We start from the raw sequence: 26,700 nt of genomic DNA on the forward strand, positions 1-26,700 counted from the left end.
AGAACAACACCCTCACGAACAGACAGATGAAGGCGCAAGGCATGGTAGTTGCGAAGGGGATCCGATGCCCGGCCCTTGGTCCTGTCCGGCCAACCCCGTTGAACAAAACCGATCACCTGACGCAGGACCGGGTCCTGCGCAGTGGCCGACGCGACCTGCGAACCTGTAAGTGAAAAACCCTCGACCGCAAGACGTTCTTCCTCATCAATGTGGAAAAGGAGTAGTTCATCTCGATCGAAAACCGGGTCGGGGCCCATCGGCAAACGCGACAACGCGTCAGCGTTGGCGTGCTGGGCCGTGGGGCGATAGTGAATCTCATAGTGAAAACGAGACAAGTATAAGGCCCAACGTTGCAGGCGGTGAGCTGCCTTATCTGGAAGCGACGCCGAGGGGCTGAACAGAGAGACCAGCGGCTTGTGGTCGGTGATGAGGTGAATCTTAGAACCATACAAAAAAAATGCTGAACTTTTTTAGAGCATAAATGATAGCGAGTGCCTCCTTTTCGATTTTAGAGTAACGCCGTTGGGCATCGTTGAGGGTCTTGGAAGCGTAGGCGATGGGTCGTTCCGACCCATCCTCATACCGATGGGCGAGAACAGCCCCTAGGCCATACTGTGACGCGTCAGTCGCCAGAACCAAGTGCTGACCCGGACGGAACGTGGCAAGACAAGGCGCCGACAGCAAATGAGCCTTCAGGCGGACAAAAGCCTGCTCACACTCGTCGGACCAACAGAAAGGAACGTTTTTGCATAACAGCTGATGCAGAGGATGAGCCACCGCCGCCGCGGATGGAATGAATTTGTGATAATAAGCAATCTTGCCTAGAAACACCTGAAGTTCTGTGACAGTAGACGGCTGGGGTAGAGCGGTAATGGCCGCAATGTGCTGTCGTAGAGGACGTATACCCTCACGGGACAAGTGGAAACCAAGATAAACAATGGAGGGTTGGAAGAACTGTGACTTGTCCAGATTGCACTTCAACCCAGCCGAATGCAGAACCCAAAACTGTGAAAGCAAATTGCGAAGGTGCTCCTCAGTGGAGGCCCCCGTGACAACAATGTCATCCAGGTAGTTGATGCAGCCGGGAATGGAAGCCGTGAGATGTTCCAGAAACCGCTGAAAAATGGCCGGCGCGTTAGCGACGCCAAATAGTAACCGCTGGTACTGATACAACCCACAAGGAGTGTTGATGACGAGAAATTCCTTGGAAGACGCATCTAACGGCAACTGATGGTATGCCTCCTATAAGTCAAGTTTGGAAAAGAACTGGCCCCCAGCGAGCTTGGTAAATAACTCCTCGCCCGCATCTCGTGGTCGTGCGGTAGCGTTCTCGCTTCCCACGCCCGGGTTCCCGGGTTCGATTCCCGGCGGGGTCAGGGATTTTCTCTGCCTCGTGATGGCTGGGTGTTGTGTGCTGTCCTTAGGTTAGTTAGGTTTAAGTAGTTCTAAGTTCTAGGGGACTTATGACCACAGCAGTTGAGTCCCATAGTGCTCAGAGCCATTTGAACCATTTGAAATAACTCCTCAGGACGGGGAAGAGGATAAATGTCAATGAGGCTCTGAGCGTTGACAGTGGCTTTAAAATCACCACACAATCGCAGACTCCCATTTGGTTTAGAAACCACCACGATTGGCGATGCCCCTTCACTGGAGGTAAGAGGAAGGAGAATCCCTGAAGCTGTTAACCTGTCTATCTCAGCCTTGACAGGTGCACGCAACGCCATCGGAATAGGGCGTGCCCGGAAAAACTTAGGGCGAGCTGTAGGTTTAAGAGTAATGTGGGCTTCAAAATCCTTGGCACGACCCAGACCAGCAGAGAACACGGACGAGAATTCAGAACACAATCCATCCAGCTGTTGATACGGAATATCCTCAGATATGAGGTGCACATCATCATCAATGGAGAACCCGAACAACTGGAAAGCATCATAACCGAACAGGTTTTCCGTGCCCGCGTGATCCACCACATACAACGTGAGGGGCCAAACAACAGACTTGTAGGCAGTGGAAGCATCAAACTGGCCAACGATAGGAATTTTCTGCTTATTATAAGTTCGCAGATTTCGCGTAACGGAAGACAAGGGAGGGGAGCCCAACTCCAAATACGTGCGAGAATTAATGAGAGTTACTGCAGAGCCAGTGTCCACTTGCATGCGGATGTCTTGATCCAGAACACGAACAGTAACAAACAACTTATTTGTTTGAGAAAGCACACAGTTAACATCCATGTCCGATGCCTCGTCCTCGTCGACAGGAACTTCAGGGGACTGACACACAGAAGCAATGTGGCCTCTCTTCCTACATGAATTACACGTGGCCCAACGTTTTGGACACAAGGCCCTGTCATGCTGTACGAAACAACGTGGACAAGAAGGAAGTGCGGAACGAACCTGCTTCTGTGGTTGCTGTTTTCGTTGCGAGCGGGGTGGCCCAACGCGACGTCGTTGATGCGAGTGAACCGCCACCACATTGTCGTTCCCCTGTGAAACGGGCAAATTGTCCACGTCAAAAGTGGTCTGTACAGCGCCTACATGACACTACGCGTCTATTTGCGCACCAGCAGTGTGAGACACTTCAAAAGATTGAGTGATGCTGAGAACTTCCGACAACGACGGGTTTGGCAGTTGTGAGGCACGTTGCCGAACTTCTTTATCAGGAGCAAGCCGTAGAATAGCGTCCCGAACCATTGAATCACCATAAGACTCATGATGAGTGTCCGTGACAAACTGACATTTCCTACTCAGACCGTGTAGTTCCGCCGCCCAAGCCCGGTAAGATTGATGGGGCTGTTTACGACACCGGTAGAACGCCATGCGGGCGGCAATGACGTGGGTGTTTTTTCGGTAATAGACTATAATTCACACATTTCTTGGAAGGACAGAGAGGCAGGTTCCCGCAGAGGGGCTAACTGAGATAGCAGCTGATAGATCCGTGGGGAAATCCAAGATAGAAATAACGACTTACACATAGGAGCGTCGACAACGCCAAAAGCCAAGAAGTGTTGCCGCAAACGCTTCTCATAATGCTCCCAGTCTTCAGCGGCCTCGTCGTAAGGAGGGAACGGAGGCGGAGAAGAGGAAGACAGACGATGAGTAAGCGACGTCGACAACGCCTGAATAGCAGCCGTCAGCTGTGTTTGTTGTGCCTGAATAGCAGCCGTCAGCTGTGTTTGTTGTTCAATGAGCACTTGCATAAGCTGTTCCATGTCTGCCCCGACACGAACACACAATTCCACAACGCAGGAAAAAAAATATCCGACCTCGTCGCCAAAAAGTGTTATAACCTTTAATCACTAATAAATTGCATGGATATACAAAAGTAGAAACAATAGCGGGTTACATGCTATTAACTCCATATCTGTCATTCGACTGCCGTGCCATGCCGTGACATGCGGCCGGTGCCGTTCATAGCTAGGTGGCGCTCCTGCCCTCGGTCGAGCTGCGGAGCGCCTCTATCGCCGTGTTCGCGTACTGACGTAGCGGCACTTTTAAATCTCGTGGCACTGTCACAACAGCTTTACATTTAATGTAAGTGGCATCATGTATAAGATGATTTGATCAGCTGATTACCTTATTACAGTGATATTAATGCATTACTGTCCATCAATTATTAAAATTTAAATGCAGATTAAAAATGTTTGTGCATCAGTGAGCATTTTATCTTTCTACTTATCCAGAAATGCTACATCTTATATTAATTACTCTTAAAGACAACATTCTGAAAAACGTGTAAATATTGTTGAATCACTATAAGTGCATTTAACATAAGTTTTTATTTTGCAGTATGACACTGATTTTTATATTCTGGATAAATATCCTCTTGCAGTGAGGCCCTTCTACACTATGCCCGATCCAAAAGACAATGTAAGTTCTACAGTTTATATCTGAGTAATTTTAATTCTGATGATTTGTATAATTTTTTATTTTGATTAAAATATTTCACTGTCTTTGTGCAGCTGTATTTAAACTTGTTGAGTGTGCACAACTCTTATGCTCTCTGAACAAGAATAAAGGATTTACCCTTTCTGATAGTGTTTCCTGGGAATTTGTTTAAATCCGTCCTTACAAATTTGATGGAAAAATTCCCTCAATTAAATTGCTAAAATTTTGTTCTATATGTTTCAGTTTGTGTTGTTACTTAAATAATTATTAATCTTCAGGTTCCATGTGACTGCTTTTCTTTTGTCATCTATTCACAAGTGAATTTTTTTCCTTGCAGAAAAAGTCAAACTCTTATGATATGTTCATGAGAGGCGAAGAAATACTCTCTGGTGCACAGAGAATTCATGACCCAGAATTTTTGACTGAAAGGGCAAAACTACTTGGCGTTGGTAAGTTGTAATTATTTTCTGTTGGACAAACTTATTCAGTTTATTCATCACTTTGTTTGATGTTCAGAGCAAAACCAGTTGTTAAGTTTCTGCCTCCATTGATCATGTCTTCTTGTGCAACAAGTGCCATATTTTGCTACTGTTTATTTTTGCTTTTTTGCAGTCTGCCGTGATTGTTATAAGTTACCTCTGTAAAACATCTCTAAATCCCTGTACTCAGGATAGTTGTATTATGAAACTTAGTTAAACTTCATTGTCATATGAAATAAAAACCACAAAATGAAGACTCCCATTTCAGTGGTTTTTTTTTTTTCTATAGTGTTGCAGATTCAGGTGAAATCCTAATATTTTTCTTTTCCAATATTCTTTCAGATATTGAAAAGATCAAACCTTACATTGATTCATTCCGTTATGGATGCCCACCACATGCAGGAGGTGGAATTGGATTGGAAAGAGTTGTGATGTTGTACTTGGGTTTGGATAATATTCGTAAAACATCATTGTTCCCTCGTGATCCAAAAAGAGTAACTCCATGAGGACTCTGTTATAGAAGGTAATTAAACAATGTCTGAAGTGTCCCCATGTTATTGATTTTTCTATATTTTCACATTCTTATGTCGCTACTAAAGTACCTACTGGATATGTTAAGATTGTACTAATAAAGGTGAGATAATTTTGAAAAACATACGAAGAGGAGCGAACACCACGGCAGTGCAGTTTAGAAGTAAAGAATCCTGTACAACTTTTTTGCTAACTGAAGTAGTTAATGTACACTGGTAAGATCAGTTAATGGATTCATGACAATGTTTTAATACATCCTGGTCAGAGATTATTGTGTTTTGGGGCAGCTTGAAGTATGACCACATAGTATTCCTGCGGGCGGAGAAAAAGGCAGCTTACATCACTTTGACACATCGGTTGAATACATTGCTGGTGAGTGAGGCAACACACAAATTTTGCAACCTCAGAAGCTGTAGGTGCCCAGTGCTAGTGTTCAATAATAGAAATATAGTGCTGCAGTAATGTGACATAGCAAAGGCAGTTCGAGTTTCCCAAAGAGTGATTTTTATGACTGTTTGCTTGCTTTTAAACAAAAAGAAGTATATGAAGTAAATTAGTATTACATTGTGCATTGGCACAGTCAAAATTAATGATTCCCTCTTGTGCATAGCTTGTTCTAATAGATGGCAGGATGCAACTCCTTGATTACATTGAGCCTTGCAAGGAATATCAGAATACAGGATATCCGTCAGGAATGTCTGCAGCAGTGTTCATGATGAACCATCCCAATATTGTGATCGTGAGCTGATGAACAAATATCAACTTTGGTGGTTACACGGATCTTTATGTGAAACAGTTGAATGGCAGATAGATGACAAGAAGGTTTGAAATTTTTATGACTGACAGAGTTTTCCACGTAGAACACATTTTGTGGGCTGTGCGTGCCATAAGGCGAGAGTATGACTTATGTCTTGAGTCATACAGACAATAATTACTGCGTATTACATTCATATGCTCTGGTACATTATTGTTTATCCAGGGTGTCTATGACCCGGGACAACCGGGAGATCCGGGAAAAACCCGGGAATTTTTTCATCTGGGAGAAAACCGGGAAAAACCCGGGAATCTTTTTGAGTTCCGGGAATTTTTCATTGTTTTAGTTTTCAGGTAAATTTTTGTGATTTAGACTGGTAAGAACCAATACTGTAACAGAACAATTTACTGCAGCCCACTTCTGCAGAATAATACTGCAGCCACAAAACATGAACGAGAGAAAAAAAAAACGAAAATAAAACTTAAGTTGCAATGAAAATGCGCCATATACAACAACAAAACACAGTGCTCATACAAGCGTCTGCCAACAGCAAAGTGTGTCAAAGGCTTTAGGAAGACTGTGCAGTGCTTCTTAACAACAAATTGCCTCCAATGAGTGTGACGTGACAGTTTTTTACATTAAATTCGTTTTAATGCAAGATCTTTTAATGTTTCACACGTACGAACATGCGGGCTTCCTGCGTCATCGTAGCTGCGCAAGTGCAGTGACGCCTGTTATCTGGCGCGCTCTGGCAACTGCTGAAACATACCTTTCTAATAGGTCATGGAAAAATATTGCCAATATTGCTTTGAAAAGCGTTACTTTCAAAGTAAATTTCCTTTTATGTAAGATAAACTATGTGAGAAAGTGTACGATGAATTTTTTAAATCACAGAGCGTTTGACTGTCATTTAAAAATCAACTCTTTGGGGATGACCATATGAAGAATTTCGAGCACAGAAGATCAGACATTTACGTCGTTATTAAAAAATTTTACTGGCACATTTATGTGATGTATGACGCGCAAAAAAGATCAACAATATATGTGGAAGCTTAGCTTCTCTTGCAGCTTATTAATCTTAGAGACCAATATTATATGTGATAGCTTTGCTTTTCTTGTAGCAACAATTGTACATTAATTTAAGCCATTAATTTTTCTTATTTGTGTGTTCGCGCTACTTAAGAGTGATCTTGCTATTGGCCGACTACCTCACGTGTCAAATGCTGTCATCAGCTGGCGAGATCAGGTGACATGAACTGTGACTGGCTTACAAAAGCGTGTCGCAATCTCGATTTTAATGCTTGGGAAAGTAACATGCGGTGTTTGGTGGAATACGAATTTATACCTTCGTAACAGAGAGATATGCAGTGTATATGTTGCTGCACATCAAAGATCTTTCCAAAAGTGTTTTTTTCCGCTGAGTTTCATTTTCTAAAGTGCTGGGAAATTCTACGCTGGTGTATAAAACCATAAACCATAAAAGGATTGATAAGTGCCGAGAAAAAGTATACTGTCACTTAATATGGAAAAAGTGTGTTTTCACCCGGGAGAAAGTGTATTTTCAACCGGGAAAAATCCGGGAATAATTTTTCCTTGTCCGTGTAGACACCCTGTTATCCTATAGTGTCCCATACTATTGTTTATAGCAGAGTGAATTAAGAGATTATATAAAGTGCATTTTGCCAACTAATTCCTCAACTATTTTGACCATTGTTTACAAATGAACAGTGTTTTTTTTTTTTTTTTACTGTAAATCTGTATTACACTGTGGGTCGACAGCTTACTTTGACAGTGTGTGATGAGTGCTGTCGTAAACTGTTACACAGAATAAAAGGGCATAAAATGATTTGTTTCTTTGTTTTAAAAAGTGATATCCAAATAGGGTATTTTTTGATATTGCTTACTGGTGTTTTCTTTTGTTGTTCCTTACCGTTTAGCTGGCTTGTAGTGTTGTCACTGCAGTGAACAACTATATGTTCATCAACAAAATGTGTCAAAATATTAATCTTTAAATGACCCTGAAGAAGAGAAGTAGAAGGGAATAGCACTGTGAGGTAACACTTCACAAAAGAATTCTGATATACAGTCAAACCTAAGTATAAAGAATTTCATGGGACCATGAAATATAAATCGTTGTACCAGAGTTATAATTCTAATGAGGTTTTTTTATTTTGACTTGGAGCAAGAAGTCACGTTTTCGTGGCTGTGAAGTACATTACTGTAGCACTTTTCTGATGAAAAATAACATTGAAAGACAAATAATGAAACACATTTTGTTTACTTAATTTATTAATATTGTACCTGTAAAATATCTTGAGTTCGTGTGCAGAAAAATTAACTTATTTTCCTTTGTTTCTTTTTTCTTAAAGGTTCTCTTGTGAATATTGTCTATATCTCCTTTAACACAATCATTTGCTGTGCTGAAACACTGGGGATTGAAGATGCTACTTGCTGAATGGTTTCCAACTGACCTATTAGCTCCATCAGAGTGGGGGTCACACTTATAACATCACTGTCATCATCGGAATCTTCAACAGGCGAATTACCCTTTAACACTTTGAAGATAGATTTGTTGGTTTGTGCTTCAAACACGAACACTTCATAATCCAGTGACAAGTATTCAACTGCTGAAACATCTATCATTATACCAGTAACTGCTGAATAAATCTCCAGGTCACTTTGAATATCATCCTGCATTTTTCATCGACCACAATATTCTCACCAACGACTGGACTTTTGGAAATTCTTGCGTTTTTCCATCAGTTCACAATCACATTCTCGTCTGTGTTGTACAAATTTTCAGGACTGTATTTTTTCTAACAGTTTACACATGGTGTTTTTCATCCAAAATTCTGCATGACCTTAAGATGCTGATTTTTCTTCTCCTGAAATTACTTTAAAATGATCCCATGACTTTCCTTAAATCTTTGCAACCATCCATTACTTGCCTTAAAGTTGTAATCACCAAGCAACTTTGTGAAATCTAAGGCTTTTTAACATATCAACGGACCATCAATTGGTAAATTCTGCGCATGCATATCATTAAACCATTGCAGTGTAGCACTGTCCACATCATCAGCAGCAGCAGCCGCAGCCATCTTCATTCTTTTTCTTGGAGGGTTAAATTTGCCATCTACAAAACTTTCTTCAGTTTTTTATTTTTTAGGTAATGTAGCTAACATTGATTGTGCAAGTCCATACTTCCTCCCCATGTCTACTTGTTTCATTCTGTTATCTATGTCTCTGAGAACCTCCTTATTTGTTTCAGAGTTCCAGCCATTGTCCAAATCGTAGTGAAGTCCAAAGTGTTTACATCAACTAAAAATATTCAGATTGCAAAAATCACGGACATTAGCTATGTGTGAGCCCAACAAAACACTTCTGTCTGCTACTGAAGCTCAAAAATGGACAAACTAAACACTCGTTCAAACAAAGGAGCTCTTTGATGTTTGCCGCTCAGCACAGCTCGCCTGCAGCTGTACGCTTTTCTCTTTACTGCTAGAATAAATACAGTACTGTAGTATGTAGTGAAGTTTCCATAGTAAAGCGCTGAAAGTCTAGTAGCTAAATAAACAATATTTACCGCTATAGTGAGCTTCTTAGAAGTAGGAAATAGTAAATACCTCAATTTTGTCTTCGTTATAACAGGGTGTTGCTAAATTTACTTCATCATTGTAATGAGGGGTCATTAACATAGTACATATAGGAACTCAGCCGGTGCCATATAAAATTATCGCTGTACCCGGGTTTATCGTTGTATTGATAATCTTTATATGGAGGTTTGACTGTACAAGGTTTGTTTGAAAAGTAATGCAGTTTTTCTCCAGTGTCCCTATTGGTTCGAAAATATTCAGAATGGCCAAGTTAGATAAAGACGACTCGTAGCTTTGCAGTGCTGCTTACCTCAGTCTGCTCTGAGCTCTTGCAGCATCATTATTGATATTTATGTAAACTTCCTGCTTGTGTCAGTACACACGATGGAGTAAATGTGTGAATAACCATACATGTTAAAGTTCTGTGCTAAACTCTACAGTAGTTTAACCAATATGTACTAAATTATTTAAGTTTCAAGGTGGTTAAAGATATTAAAGTTTGGCAGCAAAGAGGTGGAAGATGAATCCCATCGTGTGTGGCCATCAGCCAACAAAAGTGGCCAAATGTGTGTCATGTTCATCTTATGAAGACTAATTGTTGAGTGAGTGTGCAGATCATAGCATAGGCTCTTGGGGCCAATCGTGTGAAACCAGTTGACCTTAGATTAACACAGAAAATTACCTCATATCAAGATGAACTTGGAAATTACATTGTATAACTACTAATCTCAGGTTATATGATCATGAACTCGGGCCATAACTGACTGGTGAAATGACACAGATCAAGTGATACTCAATTGCAATCATCAGTCACAATGTAATGACTTTACAAAACAATGCTTTTGTTTCGTACAAATGTGAGTTCAAAAGAAGTAAATAATAAAGAAGTTATTATTGACACAAAAATGTTACATAAATATGTGAATAAAACACACACACACACACACACACACACACACACACACACACACAAACTATTTTTTTTTTTTTTTTTATCTGATAAGGTTAGGTAAACGAAATTGTTAGCTTTGTAAGTAGTGAATGCAGATAATAAGTGATCTTCTTGGAGACAATTTGTAATTAATCTGATTATTTTAAAACATTTTATAGACTTTAATGACGTAATAAGAAAGAAGAATTTGAAAGCTTTGCTGTGAGAAGTTTCGTACATGTAGTTCGACAGCAGTCAGTAATGATTGAACACCTCTTACAGAATGTTTCCGAAGCTCAAGTAGCAGTCACATCATCTTTGTTTATATATATGTCTGGACATTTTGTTTTGATCCACCTTCTGCTTTGACATAAGACCAAAATTTCTTAGGATTTTCAGCCAAGTCAGTGCATAGAACTGTCGCATAGCCCTCCTCACACTACATTTTGCTTCGCATACTTTTTGTTTGTCTGCAAGGCTTTGGCTATATTTATGTTTGCTGTGAAGTTCCCTTTGCTTCTGCAGCAGTTTTCTAACTCTGTTGTTGTACCGCGGTGGCTCTTTTCTATCTGTTACGATCTTGCTTGGCACATACGCATCTAATGCATGTTGTACGATGGTTTTGAATTTTGTTCACTGATCCTCAACGCTGTCTGTTCACATACTCATACAATGCATATTGTACGATGGTTTTGAACTTGGTCCACTGATCCTCAACACTATCTGTACTTGCGACAAAACTTTTGTGTTGAGTTGTCAAGTGCTCTGAAATCTGCTTTTTGTCACTTTTGCTAAACAGAAAAATCTTCCTACCTTTTTTAATATTTCTATTTACGGCTGAAATCATCGATGCAGTAACCGCTTTATGATCGCTGATTCCCTGTTCTGCGTTAACTGTTTCAAATAGTTCGGCTCTGTTTGTCACCAGAAGGTCTAATATGTTATGGCCACGAGTCGGTTCTCTATTAAACTGCTCAAGGTAGTTTTCAGATAAAGCACTAAAAAAAATTTCACTGGATTCTTTGTCCCTGCCACCCGTTACGAACGTTTGAGTCTCCCAGTCTGTATCCGGCAAATTAAAATCTCCACCCAGAACTATAACATGGTGGGGAAATCTACTCAAAATATTTTCCAAATTTTCCTTCAGGTGCTCTGCCACAACAGCTGCTGAGCCAGGGGACCTATAGAGATATCCAGTTACCATGTTTGAGCCTGCTTTAACCGTGACCCTCACCCAAATTATTTCACATTTCGGATCTCTGTCAATTTCCTTCGATACTATTGCACTCTTTATCGCTATAAACACGCCTCCCCCTTTATTGTCAAGTGTGTCTCTGCGGTATACATTCCAATCTGAGTTTAGAATTTCATTACATCTGGTTTCAGCCAACTTTCCGTCCCTAGTACTATGTGGACATTGTGACCGTTTATTAATCAGAGCAGTTCTGAGGCCTTTCTATAGACGCTACTGCAGTTTACTTATTCCACATTAATATTGTCATTCCCTGTTGCGTTTTGCCTACTGCTACCTTGTCGCGGCTCAGGAGGCATCTTGTCGGGCCTAGGAAGGGAATTCTCTAACCTAAAAAACCCATATGTGCACTCCACAGGTACTCCGCTATACCCTTGTAGCCGCTTCCTGCGTGTAGTGCATGCCTGACCTATTCAGGGGGACCCTACATTTCTCCACCAGATAGCGGAGGTCGAGAAATTTGCACCCAGATCTCCACAGAATTGTCTGAGCCTCTGGTTTAAGCCTTCCACTCGGCTCTAAACTGGAGGATCGCAATCGCTTCTGGGAACGATACTACAAATAGGTAGCTCAGATTCCACCCCGCGAGTGAGGCTTTCCACCCTCACCAACTCCGTCAACTGCCTGTATGAACTGAGGATGACCTCTGAACCCAGACGGCAGGAGCCATTGGTGCCGACGTGAGCAACAAGTTGCAGTCGGGTGCACCCAGTGCTCTTGATCGCCGCCGACAGGGCCTCCTCCACATCTCGGATGAGACCCCCCGGCAAGCAGACAGGGTGAACACTGGCCTTCTTCCCCGACCTTTCCGCTATTTTCCTAAGGGACTCCATCACCCGCTTTATGTTAGAGCTCCCAATCACTCACTAGTAAACCCCTCCCCCTGTGGGCCTGCTCGGACCTTGCTGAAGGAGCGGCCACATGTCCACTCACAGGCAGAGCAGGCAATGCCACACGGCCAGCCTCCACATTGACCCTCTGCCTCATGTGCCGTGAACGCCGCTGAACCCGCCACTCCCCTTGGGGAGAGGGTGGCCCAACCACGCCTGGTACCCGCGAAGATGTTTCGACAGCAGCGACCATGGGTGAAGCATGGAACACTTGGGGTGTACCATGTGACGCACAAGACTCCCCACTGCCACTACACTACGAGGCAGCAGCCTGAAGATGGCTGACCGCGGCCATCAGCACGCTCAGCTGTTCACGAACAGTGGCCAGCTCCTCCTGCATCTGTACACAGCAGTCACGCATCCTATCCGTCCTAAGAAATCAATTTACTGTAGAGTGTTAATCAACTTTTAACTAGACTACTAATTCACTAAAGTGCGGCTGATAGCTGACTAAACTGTGGTTACTAGACACTTCTTGTTGGAAACAATGAAAATAGCACTACCTGTCTCTGGACTGTATTCAAAACAAACACTACCACTACTGGCACTACAGCTGGCTAAAGGTACTCTCTCTGACTGTATTCAAAACAAAACACGAAATCTATGGAACACTATTACTAGCACTCGAAAATTAAAGCTTCCTAAAAACAAAAACACATGGAAGAACAAGTGACAAGTAAGAAAAATACAGTTAATACTTAAATTAACACAGCTCGCTGCACAGCAGACGTGACACAGACAGCAGTTACGACGACAACAACGTATTTACATAAAAAACAGTTACAAAATTGGAATTAATTTACAAAATGTGTTTGAAAGGCTGATTTACTTTTAATTTCTTTTAATTTCTCTGGTTTCAGTGTTACCATTCTTATTTCATGTTGCACAAGCAGGCCTGTATTTTTATTTTATGTTTGCTTTTAAGGTACTCCAATATTTTTTTTTTGTAAAATTGGCATTTCATATCAAGGACTTTGTTAGGTAGGATTCTAAGATTGTAGATTCTATAACAAAATTGCATCTTGTGTGTTGCATGCCTTCTTGTAATTAGATGTTACTTTTACTTTAAAATATGTTATGTATTGGTGTCACAGGTAAGTTACCCTATTGTCCTTACCAGCTCAACATAAAAATTCTCTGCTTTGTCTTCATTTTCAATGTCACCAACAAGGAGAACAATATTTTCATTTGAAGTTACAGTCAGCTTCTCATTTAATGATGGGGAGCAACTAGAGCGTTCAGTGTTGTTTAAATCTGTATCAGAACAAGAAATGAACAAGAATGTTATGAATAATATTAAAAATTACGTTTTATTTAGCAAATTAGTTAAAAAAAATATCTGAGCACATTAAAATCTATGCAAAGCACCACTGTAACTTCAGCAAGAAAATCTGCATTATCGTCATATCGGTTGTCAATATGAGTAAATTGTGGCTTCAGGGATGCAGTTGGCTTCTGTCCAATTTTTGTAACAGTAAACCTAGTGCAAGTATCACCTCTGTTTTTATGTATTTCGACCTCAATAAGTTTTGACACTGTTCTTGCTTCAGTTTACAACAACACAAGTATCCATATAAAACTGAAATGTAATAACTGTAAATTGTGTCTTAACATTGTAAGTTTTCATGTGTGAATGTTTTCTTGGTCCTTTCCTTGATAATGTCATATCACATTCTCAAACTTTCCTAGTCATGATTTGCTTCAATATTTTGTGAATTAAAGTCAACATTAATTTCTTTTGAGGCTTTTTGTTTGTAGGCTGCAGTAACTTTATCAGCGTTTTGCTTCCTGTTGTGTCCTTATACTGGGAGAGTATAATTTCCAGGTATAAATATTTTTTGACTGAGGAGAAGTTTCAAGATCATATCTTTTTCTGTGTACTTTCTCAATCTTTGCAATATGACACCTTCATTTATAAATAGTATGTATGTGTGATGTAAGATTAATATCTTTGGCTGAAGCATGATACAGTAATCATTTGAGTAACTGCTTCTAGCAGTGTTGCCAAGCATGTTTTGTGCTAATTTAGATCAACACTAAACCTCGTTCACTAGATTCAAGTTTAGTGTTACACAGTAGAGCAGATTTCTGAACAGAGTTCAGTTTCTGAATGAAGGTAAAAATTGATACCCCCCGTCAGTGATATTTATACAATTAGCCCTAAACCAATGTCTATGATATAGCTGGTGACAGTTTGAACGTGAGGAAAATTTTGGCCAAGCTGATCCAGAAACTATTAACTGACAATCACAAGAACAACTGAGTGGTGATCACAAGTGAACTTTGGAATGTTTACAAATTAAACCCTATTTGCTGGACAGTGTCATTACCAGCATTGAAAGAAAAGTGTTTGGCTATGACCCAGAGAAAGGGTGCCATACTTATGAATGGCACACCTCAGGTTCCCCTCTGAATGAGCAAGTTGAAATTGAAACTCATTGTAACAGTCTTTTGTAGCTCACAAAGAACTCGACCTCAAAGGCAGACAGTCAGTACTAAGAAAGGTCTTCCAAACACAGAAAGAAAATGCCAATACCTGACAGTTGCACCACTACAATACCCCCAGCCCCACCCCTCTACATGTCTGGAAGTTCCCGGTTAAGCTCAAATTGGCAATACTATCCCATCCCCCCGAAAGTCCTTGCCTAGCTCTGGCAGAATTTTTCCTGTTCCTCAAAATCAAGACCGGTTTGAAAGCAATCATCTTTTATGACCAACAAGGGGACTGGATATCTACGACAATGTGGATGCGTACACTGCATGGCAAGATTGCTCAGGAGAATGTGGAGATAATGAAACTGGTGTGCCTGAAATAATTTTAAATTTTCCTAACAATATCTTGGTTTTTACAAATATAATTGCTTTACTTTTTGGACACTCCCCATAAAGCTACATTGAATGAGTTTTCACAGAAACCCAATGGCTTCACACTGTGTGAGCATTTTTAGATTACCCCAAACTATTCTGCTTTAGAAACTCCAAATACAGAGAACTCTCATTTCTGGTGTTCAGGAAGGAATTCTTTAAATTACAAAAATTGCATTCTGTATAGAGCTTCAACAGTTCTTTTGAAACCACATTTGTATATAGATTCAGCTTTTGCGCCCAGCATTGAAAACTGCGTAAGTGTCCCCAACTGCTTTTAAAGAGTTGGTGTAGTTGTTCATGTGCAGTATCACTTATTATTGCCTTTTCATTGTTGTATCAAGTGTTGTATTGTTATAGAGTAACCTATATTACACCAGCACACTTGGATTAGTGGTGTCCAGAATGTGTACACCAACTATAAAATTTTTTTGACCTTTGTTTCAGCAATCTTCAATAGCACAGCAAAAACATGATGATCAGTTCTGTCACTTTTCTGATTGGCTTATATTACCACATCCTTACCAGACAGCTCCTCCATCACATAATCTTTGTGCTGTAGTAAAGACACAATAATCTCCCTCATTCTCAAACAAGGGATATTACCTGCATCTTAAAACAAACTATTACCACTCTGCTTATTATTTGATCATTACTCTGTTAAAAATAAAACTTCCGCTTGGAAAATATAATTTGACTTTCATGTTTTTTTACTATCTTGTAATCACAGCTCACATTGAATGAATTTGTTCATCCATTGCAGAAAATTCTCATTTTTCCTGTTTGTGGAGCAGAATATTTGCCTTCACAAAGTTTTCCACAGCCCTTTGAAGTAGATATTGAATATCACTTTTGTTCTTCAAAGTCATTTCAAAGGTGCTGCTAATAGGAGGTTGCCACTTTTGTGGCACATTGACAAGCTTCATTATGTTTCTCTTGCATGTTTCACTATGCACATATTTTAAAATACTATATTCCCAGTCTCACAAAATACTGTTGATTTATCTGGAGCAAAACTCTGACTTTAAGTTCTGGTGCCCTGCTGTCAGCAATCACTGCGTGCTTCTGCATTTTAGCAGTGCTGAACATTAGTTTAATACATTTTTTCTTGATTGAGATAAAATATCGATTACATTTGTTCTTTTGTTGGATTTCTTAAATTTCGATGGTGCTGCATTGTCGTGTGGGCATCTGCGTGAAACTACTCCACCACACGACTAAAAATTTGGCAGTGAAACAAATTGTAGCTAAATAAGTATGGTTAAAAAGAATGAACGTTGAACACAGAAACTTTTCCAAGGGGTTTTCAAGCTAATTTTCACACAGTTCACTTGATATTAAGTATTTTGTTCATTGTGTAGTGTACATTACAATCTGTGTTTGCAATCAAGACTCTTTATTTGCAATTGACTATTTACATGAAATAGGCTTCTTTGCAAATACATAAATACAATACAGATGATTCAGCAAGTACAGATGTTATTCAGAAAATTAAAATCAGTAATGTGCATGTCAGAGAACTCATTCATACTGCACAGTTGGTTGTTTGTCAGAAGCTTATTAAGTTTTCCAGTGATACTGACCAAGCAGAGAGTGATAATATATGGAACAATCTGAGGATTTCTAGCTTTTGGTAGCCTGTGCCCTTGGTATGTTAAAATTTTCCTTACTTCTGCTATTTTTGTGATGAATTTATTTATGGCAATATATTTTCAGATATTATTGATATAGAAAACAGAGGCATAAATATTAAAGTTCACAGTTGTTAGTACCCTGAGCCAGGAAAAAATAGGACAGCAGTATTCCATAGAGCCAGCCCTACACATACGAACAATCTTTTTATTTTTATTTTGTAAATGTTAATGATATGAGAAGAGTGTCCCCACGTCAGTCAGCCATACGAAATATGTGACTGGAAGAGCCCAAAATGTATCACATAATCACTGCTATTCATATCTTTGTTTCGTCTCTAGATAAGAGACCTGTGGTATGTTTTTGCATACCTTATTAACAGGCTCTTCCCAATTAAATTTTGGTCAGTATGAGTTGTGACAAGTTTGGTTCTCTATATCCTTACACAACCAGTTATTTAGTTCTGTTGTGTTATAACCCAGGTGACACTGAAGATAAATATATTTGTGTTCTGACTGTTTGCTACTGTAGCTTTTGAATTGTTGAATGCTAGTAATGATCAGAAAGACAAATACTATATACTATGTAATTCTGTTCAGACTTCTATGAAAGCAGAGGCAACATACATGAGAAATGAATGCTGAAAATTTTTATATAATTGAAAAGGAATTTCATTAAACTAGTCAAAGCTTCAGTTAAATCTCCTGAAATCTGATTTCCATGCTGTAATACTCTATTATATCACAAACACACTCTCTGAAATTTCGGGTATGATTCATTTGATTTTACTAGAGGATGCAAAGACGGGAACTTTTTGGAACATGATAAAGATAGAAGAATCATTACAGAGGAATTCCTACTCAACCAGAATTATTGAAGAATGTAAGTTCATGTTTTATTTCCCCTTTTGGTGAATTTTCAAAACAACAGACATGTATCGCTGTAGTCACTGATATTATTGTATCAGCACTTTCTTCATTAACATGATGATGATGATGATGATGATCATCATCATCGTGCTTGCAATATGAAACAATTATCATATTGTGAAACAGCATAGTTACAAGTTATAAAAGTAAAAGGCAAATGGGAAGTAGAATCATGAACAGTTGACAGTAACTGCAAGTCAGTTTGAAATTTGAGTAAACTACAGTAAAATGAAAACTTGTACCAACTGCCCTAAAGCCACTAAGAGAGAGTTTATTTCAAAGAACTTTATTAGTGGTGGTTAACACAGATACAAAATTCCTATTTACAAGAACACTGTTTTAGTACACATTGATGAAGGTACTGTATCAATGCATCATAAATGTGACATCACATCTGTTGATTGTTAAATAAGGTTGATTGTACCAGAGACAGATTTTAACCCTGATAAAGAAGTCAAATGTTCCTTTCAAAAAAGGAGTAAACATATGACACACCATTCTAATATCTCTTCATTTGCACATAGTGGTGACAAAGCGGTTTAGCAATAAACACGTGTGTATTATTCAGTGAACATGCAAATAATTACTGGACAATCATTACTTAAAAATCAGTTGTATCAAATGTTAAAAGAGCATTGGAGGGGATTTGTTTTCCCCTGCATCAGTTTTTGTGTTGTAAAGTTAAAACATGATCTACCTATTTAGAAGAAAATTACTGCATTAACTTCCAAGGCAAGTAGGTGCATTGGTGATTGAAGGTGTCATACCAGGATTGATTAACTCTGCTATCCAGGAATAATCAAAGGTTGCCCCACTGATCAGTGTGATTATGAAGATACGGCTTTTTTCCCCTCATCTTCCAGATAGTTGAATGGAGGAAGAAATTGGCTCTGGCCATGTTAATGCAACTATCCAAGAATTTGCCTAAAGTGATTTAGGGGAACATTAATTAGGATGCATAGGCAGAGATTTTAACTTTGTTCCATCTGAATACAAATCAACAAGTTCCTGAATTACTATGCAACCTAACTTGTTGTAGCCACACTGTCTTGTTTTTACTAATGCAAGTTCAGATTGCAGGTATAACTGTGTGTCTGTTGTATGTAAAAGGTCGTTGTCATTAGTTGGCTGGAAAAGCTGTGTTGTGTACTGAATGACTGAAATATTAATTTGAACTAGGACTTTTCAATTGGTGAAGCTGTCCCCAGGGGCTCAGCATTCATTTGCTGGGTACGGGCTTGGCGACCCTGGGGTTCCTGAGCTTGAGGACTGGTAAGCGCCGCCAGTCCCCTGTTACCATAAGCTCTGAGCATACTTTAGCGACCACCGTGAGCGCAGCGGTGGAACGTTGTGTGTCTCAGGGAATGGGGATCTTGGCTTGACCGCCTGGGTCGCGAGGATGGAATAAACCTCTATAAACAACCCCTCAATCTCAAGGTGTGCTGCACGCTGATGAGATGCATGGCTGTTGAGGTGGAACAGATGTTAGTGGGCAACCTCTGGGGAACCTGCCGCACCTCAGTTGTATAAGGCTTACCTAGGCATGCGGGGCTCTGTCCAGGTGGACTTCTAGTTCCCTAGCTGCTCGTGGGACCGAGATGGATCCTTCGAAATCCTCTTTTCCTCCTCCCAGCGGAAAGGATGGGCCACTGGAAGGTTCTAACACCCAGTCTCTCAAGAGGGCCCGTGCTGTCAGCCCCCCTGACTCTGGCACATCTTTAACAAGTAAAGTCTTTAGTAACAGAATGCATTCTGGTAATCAGAACGTGTTTTTTCTCATTGTGAAATGGAAGGAGGGTAGTTTTGAGAACATTTCGCCCTTCTATATACAAATGGTTTGGAGGGCATCTGTGGCTCCTTAAAATCAGTGTAGCGTTTGCTACATGGGACCATGCTAGTGGAAACTTCCAATTCCCAGCAAGCAACTAACCTCCAGCTTCTAAATGCCCTGGGGAGTATGCCATAGACACTGAACTGCACAGCACCTTGAATTATACCAAAGGTGTTGTGACATGCCGGGATCTAGTCGACATTCCCAAGGAAGAACTGCAATGTGAGTGGGCAGTGGAAGGTATCGTTGATGTACAGTATATCATGAGGAGGGTTGATGGCAGTCTTCTCAAATCCGACTCCTTCATTCTGACCTTTACTAGCACGAAACTTCCTGAAGATGTTACAGCTGGTTTCCTTCGCCTTAGTCTGAGACCTTATTTCCCGACCCCAATGCGCTGTTTTAAATGCCAGCGTTTTGGGCATACCACCTTAGGGTGTAAAGGCGAAGTGACTTGTGGCAACTGTGGTAAGGCTGCTCATGAAGGAGTTAGTTGCTCATCTCAAGCCAAATGTATCAATTGCACTGGAAACCACCCTGTATGGAGTAGGGACTGCCGAATATTTTTAGAGGAACGCAAAGTCCAGGAAATAAAAACAACCAACCCTATCCCCTACAGTGAGGCCAAAAAGATCTAAAAGTTGATGCAACCTCCCACATTTGCTACATCTTTTGCATCCATGGTTCAGAAGCCTACTCCAAAAGCCGATGACTCTATGCAGACAGAGGTGGTGAGTGTTGGCACCAACACCTGCAGCTGTCAGTGCACATGCAACGCAGCCAGTGTTTCAGAGCCTGTAGCCCTTCCTCGGACGGCAGACAAAGGTAGAGTGGAAAACTTGGGCCAGCCCCTGGCGCCTCCAACAGCTGAGGATGTTCCAAAGCCCGGTATGGCCATCATCACTCCCACATCCGCTACCCTAAAGCCCACCAAACTGCAGAAATCTGCTATACAGCAGCAACAGCGGGTAAAATCCCGTGGTAAACCGTCTTACCATGCAGATGTCGTTTTACATGAGGCTAACTCTTCCCCAGAGCTCATGGAGTATGACGTATGTGTTGGGCAATCATCTCACCCCATGCCTACCGAGCGAGGTGGTGCAGTGGTTAGACACTGGACTCGCATTCGGGAGGACGACGGTTCAATCCCGTGTGCGCCCATCCTGATTTAGGTTTTCCGTGATTTCCCTAAATCGCTCCAGGCAAATGCCGGGATGGTTCCTTTCAAAGGGCACGGCCGACTTCCTTCCCCATCCTTCCCTAATACGATGAGACCGATGACCTCGCTGTCTGGTCTCCTTCCCCAAAAAAACAACCAGTCACCCCACGCTTGCCCCTCCACCTGCTGCAGTGTCCCTACCCCATCGGAGAGACAGGATGAAGGTGCTACCCCCGTCATAGATGGCTCCCATACTTCAGTGGAACTTGTAGGGGTTCAGGACACATGTGGAGGAACTTCGTCTACTCTCTAAGGGTAGACCACTATGTCTGTGTCTCCAGGAGACTCATTTCCATCCATGATACTCCCCTGAGCTACGAGGCTAAACACTCCACAAAAAGGACGACCTGCGTGGAGAGAGAGCTAGAAGAGGCATAGGTATTTTCGTCAGGACGGACTACCACTCCTCTCCTCTCTTGCTTATGACGACTTTACAGGCCGTCGCTGTGTCCGTGCGCGTGCGTCATCCATTGACTGTTTGTTCGCTTTACTTGACCCACATGATGCACTTGATGAAACAGCCCTCACCGATCTTCTTACACAGCTCCCCCCCAACCATTCATTATTTGTGGTGATTTTAATGCCCACAATGTGCTTTGGGGCTCTGCAATTACCTGTCCCAGGAGCAGAGCAATTGAAAGGCTTCTCCTGTCATCCTGTGCCTACTTGCTCAATGGAGGACAGAGCACTCACTCCTGCACATCGACTGGGTCATTCTCTGCCATTGGTCTCTCACTTTGTTCTCCAGCTCTTGCCGCCATTGCTCAGAGGGAAGTGGTTGCTGACTTGCACGGCAGTTATCACTTCTCAATCTGGATTCACTTGCCAGATGGCATGGGCCCCGAAAGGAGACCACCAAGATGGGTGCTCAGTGGAGCCGACTGGACACTTTATAGCCAGTTGGCCCACTTCGAACACTGTGCGAATGTTGAGGCGTGGGTGGATCATATTACCAAAACGGTCCACCACGCCGCTGCAGCATCCATTCCACAGTCCACTGGCTACTGGAAGAGGCAACCTGTCCCTTGGTGGAGTGCTAAATGCCACTCTGCAATCAGGACCAGGCGTGCGGCTCCGCATCGGTTCCAGTGTCGGCCGACTGCTGAGAATCTTGCAGCCTTTCGGGTGGCGAGGGCAAAATGTCGCCGCATTATTCGTGAGAGCAAGAAGAGGTCGTGGCAACAGTTCCTGAACACCATTAATCGTTCCACCAAAAGTTCCGTTGTGTGGGAGACCATCAGGAGAATTTCTGGGAGAGGAGGGAGGTGCCCCATGGCTTCTGTAATGAATAACGGCACTCTCCACACGGATCCGCGAGACATAGCCCAGACTATGGCAGCGTATTTTGCCACAGTTACTGCAACAACCAGTCAGGATCTGGGTTTCCAGCGCCATAGAGCGGTTGCTGAGAGGTGTAGTCTGGACTTCCAGTCCACCTCTCATGAAGTTTACAACTGCCCATTTTCTATGTGGGAGCTGGATTCTGCATTGTCTGCAGCTCGTGACACACCCCCTGGTCACGACAGGATTCATTACAGTATGCTATGGCACCTCACAAGGCGCAACAAAGAAATCCTCCTCGCACTTTTATTTGCCATTTGGGCGTCAGGTCACTTTCCTGACTCGTGGTGTGAGGCAGTTTTAATTCCTTCTTAAAAACCTGGGAAAGACCGCATGAGCCCGAGTAGCTACTGTAGTGTTGCCCTCACTAATTGCATGGGAAAGACCTTGGAGCGGATGGTCAACCGCCGCCTTGTATGGATGTTAGAATCCCGGCAACTCCTTAGTTGCTCTCAGTGTGGGTTCAGGAGGTTTCGTTCCACCTTCGATAACCTTGCCCTCCTGGAGGTGGCTATCCAACAAGCTTTCCTATGCCGTCACCACCTTCTAGGTGTATTTTTTGACATCAAGAAGGCCTAAAATACCACTTGGAGGCGTCCCAACCTGGAGCAGCTTCACAAATGGGGTTTTCGTGGTTGTCTTTTTATTCAGTCTTTCCTCTTGCCACGATATTTTAGATACCGAATTGGTGATGCCCGGTCTGACCGCTTTGGGCAGGAGAAGTGTTTTAAGTGTCACTGTCTTTGCCATCGCTATTAATAGCATTACCTCCATAGTGAAAATTCCTGTCCAGTGTTCCTGGTTTGTGGATGATTTCTCTTTGTTTTGCTCTTCTTCAAGCCTTGCAATGACAACGCGTCAGTTGCAACTTACTCTTAGACGTTTGGGGCGCAGAAGAGCGGTTTTAAGTTTTCCACTGAGAAGTCTGTATGTGTTCTTTTTCACCATTCTCGTTCGATTTTTAACCTTTCCCGAGTTGTGGATGAGGGACACTATCCTTACTTTTGAAGACACAGTGAGATTTCTGGGGCTCATTTTTGACTCGAAGCTTACGTGGTTACCTCATCTTAAAGACCTGAAACAACAGTCACTTAAGGCTTTGAGTATTTTAAAATGTCTTAGCCACAGTACATGGGAAGCCGACAGGACTTGTCTGCTCCAGTTTTACAGGCCATTTGTGCGATCTCGGCTCAATTAAGGGTGCACGGTGTATGGGTCTGCGAGGCCTTCTTACTTAAAGATGTTGGGCGTTGTGCACCATGAAGGGCTTTGGTTGGCCATTGGGGCATTCAGAACTAGCCCCATACCAAGCCTCTGTGAAGAGGCTGGTGAAACGCCACTTCATATGTGGCGACAGCTACTTACGGTGCACCAGGCATATAAAACTTTGTCCACACCATACACACTTGCATACCATACCATTGCTCAGCTTCCTCTGGCACGGCTATTTCATAACCGGCAACATGCGATGCGGCCCTATGGGATTCGCGCACAGGATTGCCTCTATGCGATGGATATGGCTGGTCTTCATGTTTTATGTCGCGGTTGGAACAAATTTCCACCTTGGCTCCTCCGGAGACCCAGACTCATTTCAGATTTGACTAATTTTAAGAAAGATAGTACACCAGGTTTTACATTCCAATCTGTTTTTGAACATTTTAGATGTGCATCACAGTTTTACCATCGTTTACACTGATGGCTCCAAACAGGAGAATTTCCTTGGCTGTTCTGTAGTGTTCCCTGATCATGTTACCCGGATTCGCCTCCCTGTTGAATATACCGTATTCGCAGCGGAGCTCCACACGATCCTGAAGGCACTGGAGCTGATGAATCGTGTTCGGGGCAATCGATTTCTCCTCCGCTCTGATTCTCTTACAGCCTTACAATCACTGCAGAATCTGTACCCAACTGAGGCGATGGTCCAGCTGATATATGACCAACTCTACCTGCTCCAACGGTGGGGTAAGGTGTCCTCCTGCTGGGTGCCTGGTCATGTAGGAATGTGGGGCAATGAACAGGCTGATCGGGCTGCCAAGGAGGCCTGCAGAGAGCAGGATGTGGTCCAGTGTCCTATTCCCTTGCAGTCTGTCATTTCTGCACTCCACAAGAACTGCATGGAGTTGTGGGAGGAAGAGTGGCTGGCGGTGACGGCCAATAAACTGCGGTTGGTGAAGTCAACAACTCAGCTGTGGCGTTCCTCCTGCCGGTTGCTCAGGTGAGAAGAAGTGACCCTCGCACGTCTTCGGATCGGGCACTGTCCTCTCACACACAGCTTTCTATTACGGCGAGAGGTTCCCCCGTTTTGTGATGCTTGTGGTGTGCACATCTCTGTCCGGCACATTTTTAACAGACTGCATTTTATACCGTGATCCAAGGGCAGAAGCACAAGTTGATGGGGTTCTGCCTTGTGGTTTAGCTAACGATGAGACGTGTGTGTCTAGGGTTTTAAAGTTTTGTGATGTGTCTGGACTCTGGCCTAAACTTTTAGGCTGGAGGTTTTAGTGTATTGAAGAATGTCTGGCTCCTCCCTTTTTTCCTTGCGGTCAGCCAGCCACTTCCATCTGCTATATTGTTTTAGCTCCCTCTACCACTTTCTTCCTGTGTTGTCCATGTTTTACTGCTGACAACATGCTTCGTCCCACGCTTCGGTGTGGGTAGGCGCATATTTTTCAAACCTTGTTACCTGTGTTTTACCTTCTGTTTTATCTTAGTGTTCTGAATATTTTCTTGACATCCGTCTCAATCTGTTACTGAGCGGGTGCTGTAGACCTTGCTGCCGTGCGCCCAAAAAAACCCTCTACTACAATTGGTGAAACTGCGGGAGATTATCAGCATGCACCATAATAACACTTTCACCAGAGAATGACTATAATTTGTTCATCGATACAAACATGAAACTATATATTTCAGTCTATGCTGAAGATTATTTTGTTCAACAGTGAAAGTAAATTGAGGATTCTGTGGAGTGGTTGACTATGGGTGTTGTTCAGACTCCAACTGATTTTTATTGTTCGTGTGACAGATGTCATAACAGAACACATCATTCATAAATAATTGTAAACGTGAACATCATATTTTCTTCAATACACTATTTTTTCCATATTCAGTAATTGAAGACATCAGAAATTGTCATTTCTGTTGTTGTGATGATTATTTAAATTAGGCTGTGTCAACACTGCCCATAGTGTGGGTTCAGTACCAGGTGCTCTTCAGCTCACTTGCAGGCAGGCACGCACAGCTAGTATAGGGTACCCACAAGACAGCTCTATTACATACTTATTACACAGCCACTTGGCCAACGTTGCCCGTGTGCATTTGGCTGTGCAGAACTGTCGTACATGCAATGGCCTGACAGCCCTACTGCTCACAAGTCAGGTGTTTTGTCCATCCCTACCCACACCTGCCTGTGGGTGCCAGTCTGCCTGCTGGCAGGCATGCAAGCTGGAACTGTCTGCCTACTTTAGATGTTGCTTTAACAGTAGTCTAGAGTGTACATCTTCTTGTTTTCAAAATGAATGTTGATATGAAATTTGAATAAAACTGAACTATTGAATAAGCTGTATATAATCTTGCTATATAAGTTGAATGATACTTTTTTACATATGAATATTTTTATGCATGGTTATCAGTAATTTCATAATAATATTTATAAGGAATGACTGTAGATAATTTGATAATTTCACAGTAGTTCCAAGAACTTCTCTCTTTGAGAAGATACCAATTTAGAAATTTATTTTCAGTGCTTATAAGAATCATCCAATAATTCATGATCATTTGGTATCTCTCTCTCATACTGTAAACTGAATCTCGAAAATTTAAAATTAGCAGGTGATTTATTAAATTTCTCTTTTTTTTTTTTGCAGGTGTATGGTATTGCTGTTATTATTAATCAGAATTGAGAGAAATTTTAATTTTGTGTGGCTGCGATTTTAAAATTTTGGACTGAAACGGGTTCCAGTGTAGTGTTGTTAACATAAATACTCGTACTGCTGTGGTTTAAATTTCTTATGTGCCTTTTTTTTAAGCAGTCTTGCACATAAAGTTCATTAATATGCCAAGTGTGAAATGATTTTAAAATAAAATTATTTTTGAAAAATTTGTGTTTATTTATTAAAAAATAAGTGAGTACTTACATATTCTTTATATTTTGATGACTAGAAGACCTATCCTTGCTGAATGTTTCTATAGGAAGTTACTCTTCTGTTTGGTATCAGACAGATGGGAAAATGTGAAAAAAAGCATAGTAGGAGTTTGCCACTCCAAAGTTACACACTATCTCTCTCTCTCTCTCTCTCTCTCTCTCTCTCTCTCACACACACACACACACACACACACACACACACACACACACACACACACCTGTTATTAAATTCCCGTCGGTTTACATTTTGTTGCATAACCGAGTTATAAATATATTGTATGAAATATACTTTTTCACTTCAAAATGCACACAATTATTTGTTGAAAAAACTTGAGTTACCACTTAGTCTTCTGAGGGCACCTTTATTTTATTTGCTGTCAAAGAGAAACTTCACAGTTTAAACTATTATATAACAAAATATGTAATTAATT

The 26,700-nt window shown here is 41.6% G+C and overlaps 1 protein-coding gene across 2 annotated transcripts in view; it reads left to right on the forward strand.

Annotated features, from left to right (window-relative positions):
* Positions 1-26,224, forward strand: part of LOC126248481 (aspartate--tRNA ligase, cytoplasmic) — a 105,683-nt gene extending 79,459 nt beyond the window's left edge. Inside the window, exons 10-14 of one of the 2 annotated variants that reach the window (XR_007545492.1) lie at positions 3,783-3,863; positions 4,219-4,330; positions 4,703-4,883; positions 8,914-9,123; positions 25,992-26,224. Coding sequence is in view for 1 of the 2 variants with exons in the window: in XM_049949499.1 (XP_049805456.1) it covers positions 3,783-3,863; positions 4,219-4,330; positions 4,703-4,866 (357 nt within the window). In the remaining variant the exon portion in view is untranslated. The remainder of the gene's footprint in view (positions 1-3,782; positions 3,864-4,218; positions 4,331-4,702; positions 4,884-8,913; positions 9,124-25,991) is intronic. The other variant, XM_049949499.1, reaches the window with a different exon arrangement.
* Positions 26,225-26,700: the final 476 nt, after the last annotated feature.

Source organism: Schistocerca nitens, chromosome 3 (assembly GCF_023898315.1).
Source record: "Schistocerca nitens isolate TAMUIC-IGC-003100 chromosome 3, iqSchNite1.1, whole genome shotgun sequence".
Classification (NCBI taxonomy): domain Eukaryota; kingdom Metazoa; phylum Arthropoda; class Insecta; order Orthoptera; family Acrididae; genus Schistocerca; species Schistocerca nitens.